Source organism: Topomyia yanbarensis, chromosome 1 (assembly GCF_030247195.1).
Source record: "Topomyia yanbarensis strain Yona2022 chromosome 1, ASM3024719v1, whole genome shotgun sequence".
NCBI lineage: Eukaryota > Metazoa > Arthropoda > Insecta > Diptera > Culicidae > Topomyia > Topomyia yanbarensis.
The window spans coordinates 28,376,706-28,389,991 of NC_080670.1; the positions used below are offsets into that span (position 1 = coordinate 28,376,706).

Genomic DNA, 13,286 nt, shown 5'->3' on the forward strand with positions numbered 1-13,286 from the left:
TCAGGCAACCGCAGCCCGGTTAAGCAGAAGCTCGGCATCAAGGTGTACGACCAGGACCGCTGTCGGGCCAAATTTGCCACCAAGAAGGCGGACATTACAGCGAATCAGCTCTGTGCAGGCGGTGACTTTGCCAAGGATTCCTGCCACGGGGACTCGGGTGGTCCGCTGATGAAACTGCAGAAGGTTTGGACCCTGGAGGGAGTGGTTTCCTACGGTAACCGGTGCGGACTGGAGGATTGGCCCGGGGTGTATACCCGGGTTCAGGCATACATGGACTGGATCCGAGCGACGATCCGAAATTAGGTGTGTAATGGTTTTTGTTTAGTGATATGGACGAAAATAAATAAATCGAACGTTTGGATTGGAGGTCAGGTTTTTTAATCGGTTGGAATCTCCCCTAGACTAGACGCTAATGGGTTGATGCAAGCGAACGAAACGAAAAAAAAAATGTTTATAAACAGGTCGATGACTAAAGTGCCGCGGTGGTGTGAAGGGTTGGAAGTGGAATTTTTAAAGGAGGTGAACGAGATGGAGATTGACGCATCTTCTTCCATCAGACTGCGCGAGTGACCTACTCGAGTCAAGACCGGTCAGATGTGCATCAGTCGGTGTTCGTCCGTTCTACAGATAAGATCACGTAACGACGGACACACCGGAATACTTTGGTTGGCTGTGGTAGTTGCCGTTTTGATAACGTCAGTCGCTTTGGTGTGTTTATGTTCTAAACAGAGATTAAGTGCTCAACAGGAAGTGTAGTTAAATGGGGAAGGGTAGTAATCGAGTGATTGTTTTGCTTCTGTGCTTGCATGGGTCATGGGTCTTGGGTCAAAATGGTAGGTAATCGAGATTTACGGTGAAATAAAAATAGCTTAGACGTTTTTATTTGAACAAATTGTGTTTAACCCTCCGGCACTCGCGTGAATGGCTCCCCGAGTGAGCAGCCGCTGGAGCTGAAAGGAGATTTCGCTAGAGTTTCTGAAGGTGTTGCACGAAATACAACGTTTCGAGTGTCGCAAGGTTAAGAAACAGGTTTTTCATTCAACGAAAGAAATAAAAAACAATCAACAGGGGTTTTCCAAAAACATATAACCATTATCTTGCTACTTGCAGGTACTAAAGAGTGTTTTTAATGTTTTTTTGGATTGGAACTTTCTGACAACTAAGTTAATCTTACTCAAAAATGACAGTTTTGTCGAACCTTCTTTTCGCAGCTTGATACAAAAGAATCTGCCTTTGAGGGGTGGCACGTGTTTGGTTACATGGTTATGTGAACACATAAAACTGCCTATTGCCTATTTGTGAGAAGCAGCCGAAGCAGATGCTAGAGACACAATTGCATCCTGGATCCTGAAACAGTGACTGTGTGATGTGGTTTGTACGCGAGTGAATTCGCGACGCGAATGACTACGCTTTGGTTTTATGAATAATGTTCATAAAGTTGTGAAGTAGTTCGCGTACTGAGAATCGAATTAGAAATAACTTGGCAGAAACCATCACAAAACAAAAACAAATATTTCAACTAATGAAAGCGTTATGCGGACGTTAACGAAGGGAAATTGAACATCATTATAAAAGCTATGATTTTTGTTCAAGGTCCTGTTTTCGTATCGTAAAAACGTGATTCCAGAATTCATGGACCTTTATTCTCGATTTTGGGAACATTTTTTCTTCCGTGTACGGGAAGATAAGGTTTTGTAGTTTTTCTAATGTGAAACATCTCAGGAATCAAACGAAATCGTTGCGGCCTCAGTCAGATTACAAGAAGCTAGAGCTCGAAGGTATTTTGTCATTTTCTCATGTATATATCTCTATTATTCTTCAATCCTTGGGCACAAAATGAAAGTAAATTCAGAATAGTTAAAATTCAGGAATATTAGTTTTTCTAATTTAGTACTTATCTTGGCGACCTTTGGTACCCACTTATGACATAGTCGAAATAATATACAAAGTGGGCATAGGGACAAGTTCTCTCTGAAGGTGTCCTGGTATTAGCAATGAGTTCTGGTTTGGGACTTATTTAAACATGGAGTGTCCCATGCCAAGACTCCCGACGATGACAATATACCAGATTATCTCACGTTCGCGATCTCCAAAACACAATAACCGTCGGGTGATAAAGTAAACCATTGTAAATTTACAAACGCTGACCCAAACTGTAACCCGCCAGGGTGCGTACTCTCTCCGTAGAGTGTATTTGTTTACGTAAAATTATACGCACCGCTGTTTTGCACCATTCACGTTAAATTTGTAAATTTTTATATCGTTTCGCGTTTGTGAACGGTTTTGGTTGTATAGATAGGTGTAGTAATTTTTGTTGAAGATTTGAGTATAAATAACATAGAGTTTAGATAGGTTACCGCTCTCCACTTGCCGTCAAAACTGTGCTGATTATGCTGCGCGTCGGCAATGACAGCTATGAGGCGATGCAGTTGGTGGTTTGTTGGAAGGCGGCCATCGTGTTTAGAAAGTGACGGACCACATCCGCGAGCGGATGCTCGAAAGTATTTTTTTTTTCTGGAACAGTTTCCCGCCACCGTAACCAGGGCCGTCGAGAGCGGCGGCGGGCCCCAAGGCTAGTGTTACTGACGGGCCCTTCTCAACTTACTTATTTGAATCTTGATTAGAGGACTTGTATATATTCATTCATATATCAAACTATGTTGCTGTTGCTAAAATTGCTATGGTTACGTGTTTTTCAATTAGCGGGTTCCCGGGTACTCTTTTGCCCTGTTAAAAATGTACACAATGGTTAACAACCTTATTAGAGGTATATGGAGATAATCCGTGTGTTCGCACCACGTTTGTGTCATCGCCTTTATATATACAGAGGTACTGACTTCATGTTGCCACATTCAATGATATATTTAATTTTGCGCAATAAACGCTTCTACTTGATTATTAGTCTGAAAAATAATCAGTACACTATGTCCAACTATGAAATTGTAAGGTATAGACATTGATCATCTTTACCTCCATTTGCAAATTTGATATTTTTAACTTTTCCAACAGGTGATTTTAAGGGACACCTCGTAAAGTAAACAGGAATACAGTTTGACCACAGTACGGCCATTTTCCGCTTTGATCGTCATTCATTTTTATTCACGTTCGACACAGTAGGTTGAAGTGAGGGAGACTGGGGCTAGTTGGCGGGATTTTTTGGTTTCAATTTTTATCGCCAATTTTTTTAAAGTGTTTGATGCATTGTCTCCATTTTTAGAGACAAAAATATGTGACGCGGAAAACCCGCTAACTTACCCCGGCCCCGGGGTAAGTTGGCGGTATGTGAGTATACGCCAAAAACTAAGCAATTAAATGGAGATTCAATTACTTCAAGGGTCCTTTTGGAACGTGCTGAATGTCTTTTCGAGAAAACTGTATATTAACCGACATTTGCTATTATATTTCAGTTTCAATACCCCGGAATTTTGACTTTGACGCGTACTCCCTATACAAAAGAAAATTTTCGAAATTTTTTATGCGATTGGCCGGAATAAATGTCTCCTACATTGGCGAGATACACAAGAAAAAGATTTTCTTACTTTGGAGTGAATTCCAGAAATAAAAATATTTCGTGATTTTATTGCACTGTAAATAGTACCGCCAACTTATCCCACGTGCAGCACCGCCAACTTGCCTCAACCGCATATTTTATTAAAAATTATTTAAAAAATTACTTTTGTTTGTGGATAGATGTAATATCTATACGGATGCTCTTTTCACGCGCTGTCGAAAAATATAATCATTCGGGAAATAGATTTAAAATCACTCTAAATAACGCAAAGCATTTAAAATTTAGAACATTTACGTGGTATACTCGAAAACACAATATCACCCACAACTTCCACCAAACAAATCGTTTTGCAACAAAAACACATTGGATAACGGGTTTTACCTAACTTGAGGTACACAAGAAGAGCCAGCGCTATATGTCTAATTGAAACAGAGAAAAAGGGATTCCGCCAACTTACCTCAACCGCCAACTAGCCCCGGGCTCCCCTACGATATTTTGCTTCTGTGGTTTAGACAAAATGATACACGGGTAGATTTATCTGTTGGTAGCGGTGGAGCAGTTTTTAGCTTTTGTTGTTAGCAAGTATAAGGTAGCAAATTCAGCTCGTAATTCTCGTTTAACCCTACAACGGTTTCGTAACTTTTTCTATACGTAAACGGTTTTGTGGGGTACATTCGTACCCCAGAATTAAAACCGCTCTAATATGCCTAGTTTTTATTGAATTTATAATTAAATTAGATAGTTTTATTAAAAAAATAAGCCAATCAAAGCAGCCTTTTCAAAAATAATCGTGCTTTGCAAATTTTTTATGCACATTTTCATTTTTATACAATTTGTCCTAAAAATACGTCAACATCCCTTTTTAATCTTAATATTGCTATAACTTCGGAAGCTTCTAACCGATTTTTACAATCTATACGGCGTTGTAAATGTTATTAAATTGCCTTTTGAACAAATAGTAAATAATTCAAAAACCGACCAAAAAGTGCATTTATTCCGATGCTTGTTTGAACACCAAATACAAATACAATACAAATAGTAAATATACAGCAATATGCAGTAACGAAGTTAAAATAGGCGATGAAGGAACAGACCAGTGCATTGTACGTTCCAGAACTTGGGCTACAGAAGATGAGGAATTGAGTGGTGCGTAGTACATATTATATACAAATCATATTTTGACATCAAAACCAAAAAATACGATTACGATCCAAGCGACTTTTCTAGTTACTTTGCTATAGTAGCATTATTAAATCAAATAACAGATTTAATTGTTCAGCAGTGTTGAAGCCTATACAATTTCACGCAAGTTACTATGTATCGATATTTTGCTTATAAAAAAGATATAATAAATTTTCCGAATTTATATACACATGATAAAACACTAACGTAAACGGTTTTGTGGGGTACATTTGTACCCCAGACAAATTTTAAGCAGGCACTGTTAGGTTATTTAAGTGAAACAAATAGGTTGCACCAGCTTTAATGGAAGTTTAATAATCAAATTGATTTATGATAAAGTTTGCTTGCAGTTAAAATAAACCGTAACGGAATAACAGGGATTGCAAATAGCTCTGGGGTACAAATGTACCCCACAAAACCGTTGTAGGATTAAAAATATAGAACAACCGAGAAAATTTTCTAATCATAGCTTTTATGAAGGTTTTTTTGGAAAGGAATGTGATGTTTTAATGTAGAAGTCGGTTTTAATACGCTGTTGGAATATACAGTAATAGACAAAAAATGACACAGAACGCAGTAATAAGGAATTAAACGCAAATAAAACAACTGCGAGTACAGCGGGCAAACGACTGCTAGTACTGGTGACTGAATTGAACTGATTTGATTTCCTTATTTGGCACATAACAATTGGCTTCTTATGGATATCACAAACATCTCTAGCGACGCACAGAGGAGTAACTGGGGTCGAATCCTGGCCAAAACTATTTATTGCGGCTATTGCTGTTATTATGCCTTAATATGAGCTAAAAATAGAAAATAACTAGTTTTTGGAACAATTTGGCATCTATCCACCTACCAGTGCAGAGGTCATTTTTCTAGATCCTTCCGAATACTAGTATTTTCGAGGTGATATTTGTGAATACATTTGTTTTTCCCGATGCATGAACAGTCAGTGGAAAAGGGAGAAGAAAAGGGATACCTGTGCACATATTCATAGATATACATTTTGCCAAACATAGTATTTGGCCCTACAGCATTTTGGCGTACCTCAAATTAGTGGAAATATCAATATTTTCAAATCGCTTGGAATTTGTGGATCGGAAAATATCGGAAGAGATTGAATGTTTTTCGGATAGCCGGAATCTTGTTTTGTAATGTTGTTTCAGCAACTTTGCCGGATCTTGCCGTATAATGTAACTTTTTTATCATTCAAATTTGGAATAAAATGTTTAAAAAGGGTGTTTCTAAAGTTGGTCCAATACACACAAGCACTACTATTTTCGGTTATTTTTAAGCTGAGATTACACAAATAGTTGTCATCAATTACGTTTGTTATAATATTGTCTTATTTAATCCAGTCATCATCATTAGAAAGCGATTTTGCTGGATATATAATAAAAAATGAATAAAAACCCCTTAAAATATCACCAATTTGCATCCATGCAAAAAATCTTTACCAATTTTTGGCAAACTCTTTATTTTGCCACAATATGCAGTATGCTTTTGGGTATCTAAAAAAAATATAACTAAATAAAAATCGAAAAAAAAATTTTTTTGGTTATTGGCCAAGAATTTGTTCTAGTTACTCCTCTGTGCGACGCCCAAAATTAGTGTTCCATCTTAACACAAAGCATGTCTGGCGAAAAATTATTTTAACGTGCTATAAAAATACAAATATACAAATAAAAATTTATTTCAATTACCGGTTAATTAAGGTTAGTCTACCTACTCATCCGTCCCGGAGTCCAAGCTAAAATCGTTCCGCCATAGATCACCGGCAAAAACTAGCCCCACTGTGGATAAATTGTGTTGCTATTGTTTTTTTTGGAAATGTTCTTTGAGACCAGCTATTCGAGAAGTGAAACAATTACTAAAAGTGAAAAAGGTGCTCAATGTGGCAGGAGCTAATATCCTACAATTGCACCATATAAAACATTAATCACAGTCATTCGTTACGCGAAATAACATACAAAACGCCAACGAATGCGGCAACGTTAACTATAGCATCCCCGTATATATAGACAACGGCTCTAAACAGGTGCGCTTACACGATTTATCTCTGCCCACTCCTGACATGGCGATAAAAAAAAAGTTTATATCAAGGTACGGAGAAATGGATTTAATAACATTGAGGAACATTTTCCAGGGTAATTCTAATCCTTTTCCTGTGGTGAGAATGCTTGTGAACAAACTAATTCCTTTTTACAAAACCATTTTATGCATATTAACCGAACATGGAACATCTCATCAGACAACACCGGTTATGCACCCAGGGCAGATTCCTATGCGCAAATTCTCCAAAAAACACTGCACCACCTAAAACATTGTACAGAAGTAGCTAAGCAAAGTCCGCCTACTATAACCGCTAACAGCACATCGTTATCTTATGCCAAACCACAAAAAGCTTCAAAACCAAGATTTGTGGATCTTACAGAAACAAATATTCACTCAATAAAATACTCCCAGTGTCTGCAATCCAACAACCGGTACCACCAGTAAAGAAACGAACGCAGAAGAGGACGGATACGTCCGTGTGCTTGCATTTCTGTTTGGCGCTGTTCTCTTCGAAAATACATTGAATTGGCTTCTGAACGTTTTGTAAAGTATTCTGCCAATTCAAACAAAAAACTCGGTTTTGTTGACCTAGTACATAAAGTAGACAACTCCTCTAAGAACGTTTGTTTTAACAAATGTTAAATATATCGTCGGTTGTCACGGTAAAGATGGACACGTCTATCGATACCAGGACACATGTTAGTGAACTCGGGTGATTCGCAGTTATACTGCCTAAGCTCGACCCTCATTAACAGAAGACAAAGATTAAGCCCGTACGATATTAAGCCTGTTCTAATGACCCTGCCACTTCTAGTTTTCCGATCTGTTTACTTCACATCCTTGCTCTCACTTGAGTACTATGGCTCTAATTTTCATAAATTTCCCTACCCAGTAATCTCTAGCTAATTGAATGTCGTTAAAATGTAAAAAGAAAATGTGACTAACATAGTCGAAATAAAAAAAGTTAAATATAAAATAAAGCTCTGGTATCCACAATTTCGAATTCTCAAGTTATTAGATTAAAATGTCTTTCAAATTTTTCTCCGCTTTCATCATATGACAATTTAATTGGATGAATAATTACAAAGAAATTACAATTCTTATTTTTCTTGCTCTTCCGTGAATACCAGACGTTTTCACCCATCTTCCGGATAAAAATTCGGGCCCCCAAACGCGACCCGGGCCCCAGGGCAATTGCCCCAGCTGACCCCCCCTCTCATCGGGCCTGACCGTAACAGTAGTTCAGCGCGCGTGCGACGACAAGATAAATCCATTAGTGTGTGGGTCCGAGCATACGTAAAAATTCCTGGTGTAGGGTGTTCTGGTTCTCGATTCAAGGACCCATGATCAAGGGTCCAGACTCCAGGATCCTGGTTTTAGAATCTACGATCCAGGTCCAGGAATTGTGCATCTCGGATCAAGGACTGAGGATCCTGGATCAAGAATTGATGATCCTAGACTAACTATCCTGGTTCAAGGATCCAATACCCTGGTTTCAGAACCAAAATGCTGGTTCTAGGATCGATGATTCAAGAACCAGGTACCTGGTTCCACGATCAAGAATGCAAGATCCAGAATCCAAGACTTAGGATCCAGAATCAAGAGTTCTAGTTCTAAAGATCATGGATCAAGAATCAAAGATTCGAAATTTTGGTTCTCGATTTAAGGAGTCAACTGATCCAGGATCGCGATCCCAGGATTGAGGATGAAGTATCTAGAATCAAGGACCCACGGTCTTGGTTCTTCCTGGTTCCAGCATCAAGGATTCCGCACAGAGAACAGACATCCATGATCGAACAAACATATTTAAAGAACGTGTGTAAACATTTGAATTAATATACGATAAACACTAGCGCCGCCAAACCAACTTATCCCAACTATCCGTCAAATCCATTCCGGAACCGGTTCGAAATTCTGAAAGGATACAGTAAGGAATCGTGCTCATAGAAAACATACTGGTATTCATACTGGAAGTCCGAACCGGTTCCGGACTAATTTGATTGCCCTCTAAGAACGGTTGGTTTCAAAATCGTCCAATGAAGGACGTTCGTTGGACCAATTTGGACAACGTCCAAATAACTGTTCAACAAACGTCCATCGTTGGACTTGTGTTGAACGATTTTGAAACAATTTTTTGGACGTCTCAGTGGGTGGGAAGAGGAATAACCGCTGTCAATTCAGTCGAACTCAGCCACAAAAAAAAAACATGGCGATAGTAGCGCACCTGGTTCGGATATCTCAACTACCTTCGAAACCGTTAGAGATTTTTACACAAGTTGAATGCTGAAGATGGACGTCTGTTCTCTGTGGATTCCGGTTCTTGGTTCCAGGATCAAGATCCATGATTTAGGATGCAGGATGAGGGATGCTTGAATTTGAGTCTCAAGGATTCTTGAATTCCTCTAACTGAGGTTTATGCCGATTTATGCAGCTTTATGAAGCATGGTCTACCCTTCCTGGTTTCAAGTTAAGCCACTCATATAGTGTGCTAACATCACTGTCCTAGAGTACCCGAATCATTTATTGATTAATTAATTGTTAACCTTGAATCCTGATTTTTTTTTGCAGTAACTCAAGCTGCTGCGTTCCGTATATTGTCTCTGTCGGATTTATAAATACTACAAATTAGGTTATAGATAGCCGAAAATTGGTCGAAAACCGCTGATCTAGATCCGTTAATGTATCAATATAGTCTATCTAATTAACAAGGAATTTCTTCTGACTATAATGCTCCTTCTTTGCAACATGAGTTATTCTTTAAAGGGTATAAAATTAATTGTTAAATAACTTATTCGGAAATGATTTGTGCTGTACTGTACAGTTTGGAGATTAATTTCACTTTCGTTTGGCATTGAAACTCATATATTCATCCTTTTTTTGCATCCGATATCGACAGACACACTTCAAAATCGGCTGAAATTACACATTTAACGAAATGATCTAACGTGTTTTAAACAACGAAAAACAAAATATATTAAAGGTACCGTATCCCTTTCGGCTTAAAAGTGTTCGGCCAAATAACCATATCAATCAAATGGCATTCGGTTTAATGGTTAGCAATAATTACAAAAATAGCAAATATGCCAAAATCAGCAAAAATCGACTTAAGGGAATCCTTTTATATAATTGAGCAAAAAGTGGCTAATGTTCGATTTTTTTTTGAAGAATTAGAATGACTTAGACATGTGCGATATTCTGCAAAATGTTTATTAAGATTTCATCTATAAAATAAAAATTTTCGAGTGTAAGGTGTCAAAAATGGCGTGCAAAATGGCGGCTCCAGCAAGAGGTATTTTGAAAACCGACCTCATCTACGGGCACGTTACAGGTCGCAATTCGTCGTCTACAAGAAGCAAACCAAAACGATCTTGAAGATTCCGTAGAGGCGCCCCAACCTAATAAACAAGAAAAAATTTGACAGAGAAACAAAATGGCGGCCACTTAGAAAATAAAGTGTTGTTTTTTCGCAAGATTTTTCCACGCTGGCCGGCTGTAAAAAATCGTTAAAGATCAAAATATTGCGATTTTGTAGGTTACGGTGCCCGAGAATGTTGTCTTCTTTTAGGCAGGCAAAACCCGAAGTTGATTGGTTGAGTGGTTCAAAAACGAGAATGCCAGTAGATTCGAAAAATCTTGTTCCGAGAAAGCCGCCATTTTGGACGCCATTTTCGAAACCTTACGCTCGAAAATTTTTATTTTATAGATTTTGCAGAATAGCGCAAAAAATATTAAACATTAGGTACTTTTGCCACAATTATTTAAGAGGATCCCCTTAAAGTATAAAAAATCGTGGTTTCAGGATGAATGATCACGGATGCTTGTTCCAGGATCCTGGTTCCAGGATTAAGAATCCAAGAATCAAAGATCCAGGATTCTGGTTCTAGAATCAAAGGATCCTAGCTCCAGGATCAAGGATCCAGAATCGTTGTTCCTGGATCACGGATCCAGGTTCTAGGAACAAAGATACAGGATCAAGAATATACAATCTGTTTCTAGGATCATGTAGCCGGTCCAAGGACCCAAGGTCAAGGGTCTAAGTTTCAATGTTCCTAGCTTTGGAACCAGAATACCAAGATCCCGATTTCAGGATTGAGGATTAACGATCCAGATTCAGCATCAAGAACTCAAGATCCTGATGGATCCTTGATTTTTATGATCAAGGATTCTCGAGGTCCTTTGACCGAGTTTTATGCCTATTTATGTATTCTAATAAGAATACAACTATCATACGAACCGGTGTCTACCTTTCCTAACTTCATGTTAAGTCGCTCGTACAGTGTTCTTGCATCGTTACTCTACAGCAGCTAAATCGGTTTTGGTGGTATCCAACGGGGCAAATAGATCGAAAGAATGGCTTGAACGAAAGTAATTATATGAAAATAAAAATCTCCCAGAGGAGAGATTCGAACCTGCAGCCCTTGGGACTCTGGCCCAATGCACAGTGGGAAAAAAAGTATCAAAAACGCGACTTTACTCAATAGCTTGATAGAAGGCTAAGTGTTGTAATCAATAATGAATACTTCTTATGTAAAAATGTCTGGGGAGTCGATTGCAGGTATTTAAAATGACCGTAAAGTACGCTATCATGCCCGTTTTGCCCCAATTCTCTTTTTCGTTTGAGTTTATTTTCAAAACTGAATATATAACTCGGAAGAAAGTTGGAAACGGTCAACAAAAAATGATATTTCTTATGTCCAGAAAATCGATTGAAGACATTTAGAATCATCTCATGAAACGTATACACCCATTTTACCCCAATTCTCCGCAAAACTAAAGTTTGAAGTAAATCCTGGCTTTATATTTCGGTAAAAGGCTATATGCGGCTGATCAAAAGTAATGATTCTTATGTATAAAAATCCAGGTTATCGTTTGAATATAGTTAGACTGGTCGCCCGAAACGTATGTACTCGTTTTACCCCAATTCTTCCCATAACTCAAGTATAAAGTCAAACCAGGTTCTACATTTCAGAAAGAGGCTGAATGCGGTTGATCAAAAGTAATATTTCTTATGCAAAAAATTCTGGGAAATCGATTGAAGAGAGTTAGAATGGCCACACGAAACATGTGTACCCGTTTTACCCCAAATCTTTCAATATCTCAAGTGAAAAGTTAAACCTGACTGTGCTTCTCGAAAAGAGGCTGAAGGTGACTGATGAAAAGAAGTAATTCTTATATAGAAAAATCCGGGGAATCGGTTGAAGATAGTTGTAATGGCCGCACGAAACGTTTGTATCCGTTTTACCCCAATTATTTACATAATACAAGCGTGGTGATACACCTTACTCAATACTTCAGAAAAAAGCAGAAAGCGGTTGACCAAAATTAATTTTTTTATCCCAAATAATCCAGGAAATCGATTGAAGATAGTTCGAATGACCGAACAAAACACGTGTATACGTTTTACCCCAACTTCTTCCCATAGCTCAAGTGTGAGGTTAAACCTGGCTGTACTTCTCGGAAAGAGGCTGAATGCGGCTGATGAAAAGTAGTAATTCTTATGTAAAAAAATGCGGAGAATCAGTTGAAGATAGTTGGAATGACCGCACGAAACGTTTGCATCTGTTTTACCCCAATTATTCACATAATGTATGTGTGAAGTAATGTCTTACTCGTTATTTCCGAAACAGGCTGAAACCGGCTGATTAAAAGTAACTTTTTTATGTTAAATAGTCCAGGGAATTGATTGCAGATAGTTCGAATGACTGGACAAAATATGTGTACCCGTTTTACCCCAAATTTCTCCTATAGCTCACATGTGAAGTTGAACCTGGCTGTACCTCACGGGAAGAGACTGAATGCGGCTGATGAAAAGTAGTTATTCTTGGGTACAAAATTCCGGGGAATCGATTGGAGATAGCTAGTATGACCGCACGAAACATGTATACCCGTTTTACCCCGATTCTACACGTAATGTATGTGTGAAGTTATACCTTACTCATCATTTCAAAAACAGGCTGAACGCGAATTTTTTGTACATAAGAATTACTATTTTTCATCAGTTGCAGTCAGCCTCTTTCGGAGAAGTACAGCCTGGTTTAACTTCATATTTGAGTTATCAGAGGAACTTAGGGTAAAACGGGTATACATGTTTTGTGCGGATATTCTAGCTACCTTCAATTGATTCCCTGATGTATTTAACATAAAAAAATACTTTTTATCAGCCGCTTTCAGCCTCTTTCTGAAATGTTGGGTAAGTATAATCACACACAAGTGTAAGGGACACAATTGGGGTAAAACGGGTCAACACGTTTTGTGCGGTCATTCCAAGTATTTTCAATCGATTCCCTGAACTAATTTACATAAGAGAAACTACTTTGGTGAGCCGCTTACAGCCTCTTGCTGAAATAATGAGTAAGGTATGACTTCACACATACATTATGTGAAGAATTGGGGTAAAACGGGTATACACGTTTCGTACGGTCATTCTATTTTCATTCGATTTCCCGGAAATTTTTACGTAGGAATTGCTATGTTTCATCAGCCGCATTCAGCTTCATTCGGAGAAGCAGAGCTAGGTTTAACCTCACACTTGAGCTAT

At 38.3% G+C, this 13,286-nt stretch overlaps 2 protein-coding genes across 2 annotated transcripts in view; both read left to right on the top strand.

Moving 5' to 3' along the window:
• Positions 1-366, top strand: part of LOC131677179 (CLIP domain-containing serine protease B9-like) — a 32,168-nt gene extending 31,802 nt beyond the window's left edge. The window contains exon 4 of the mRNA XM_058956874.1: positions 5-366. Coding sequence (XP_058812857.1) covers positions 5-303 — 299 coding nt within the window. The 3' untranslated portion in view covers positions 304-366. The remainder of the gene's footprint in view (positions 1-4) is intronic.
• LOC131694641 (uncharacterized) overlaps positions 1-13,286 on the top strand; it is a 79,062-nt gene that overhangs the window by 49,830 nt on the left and 15,946 nt on the right. The window lies entirely within an intron of this gene.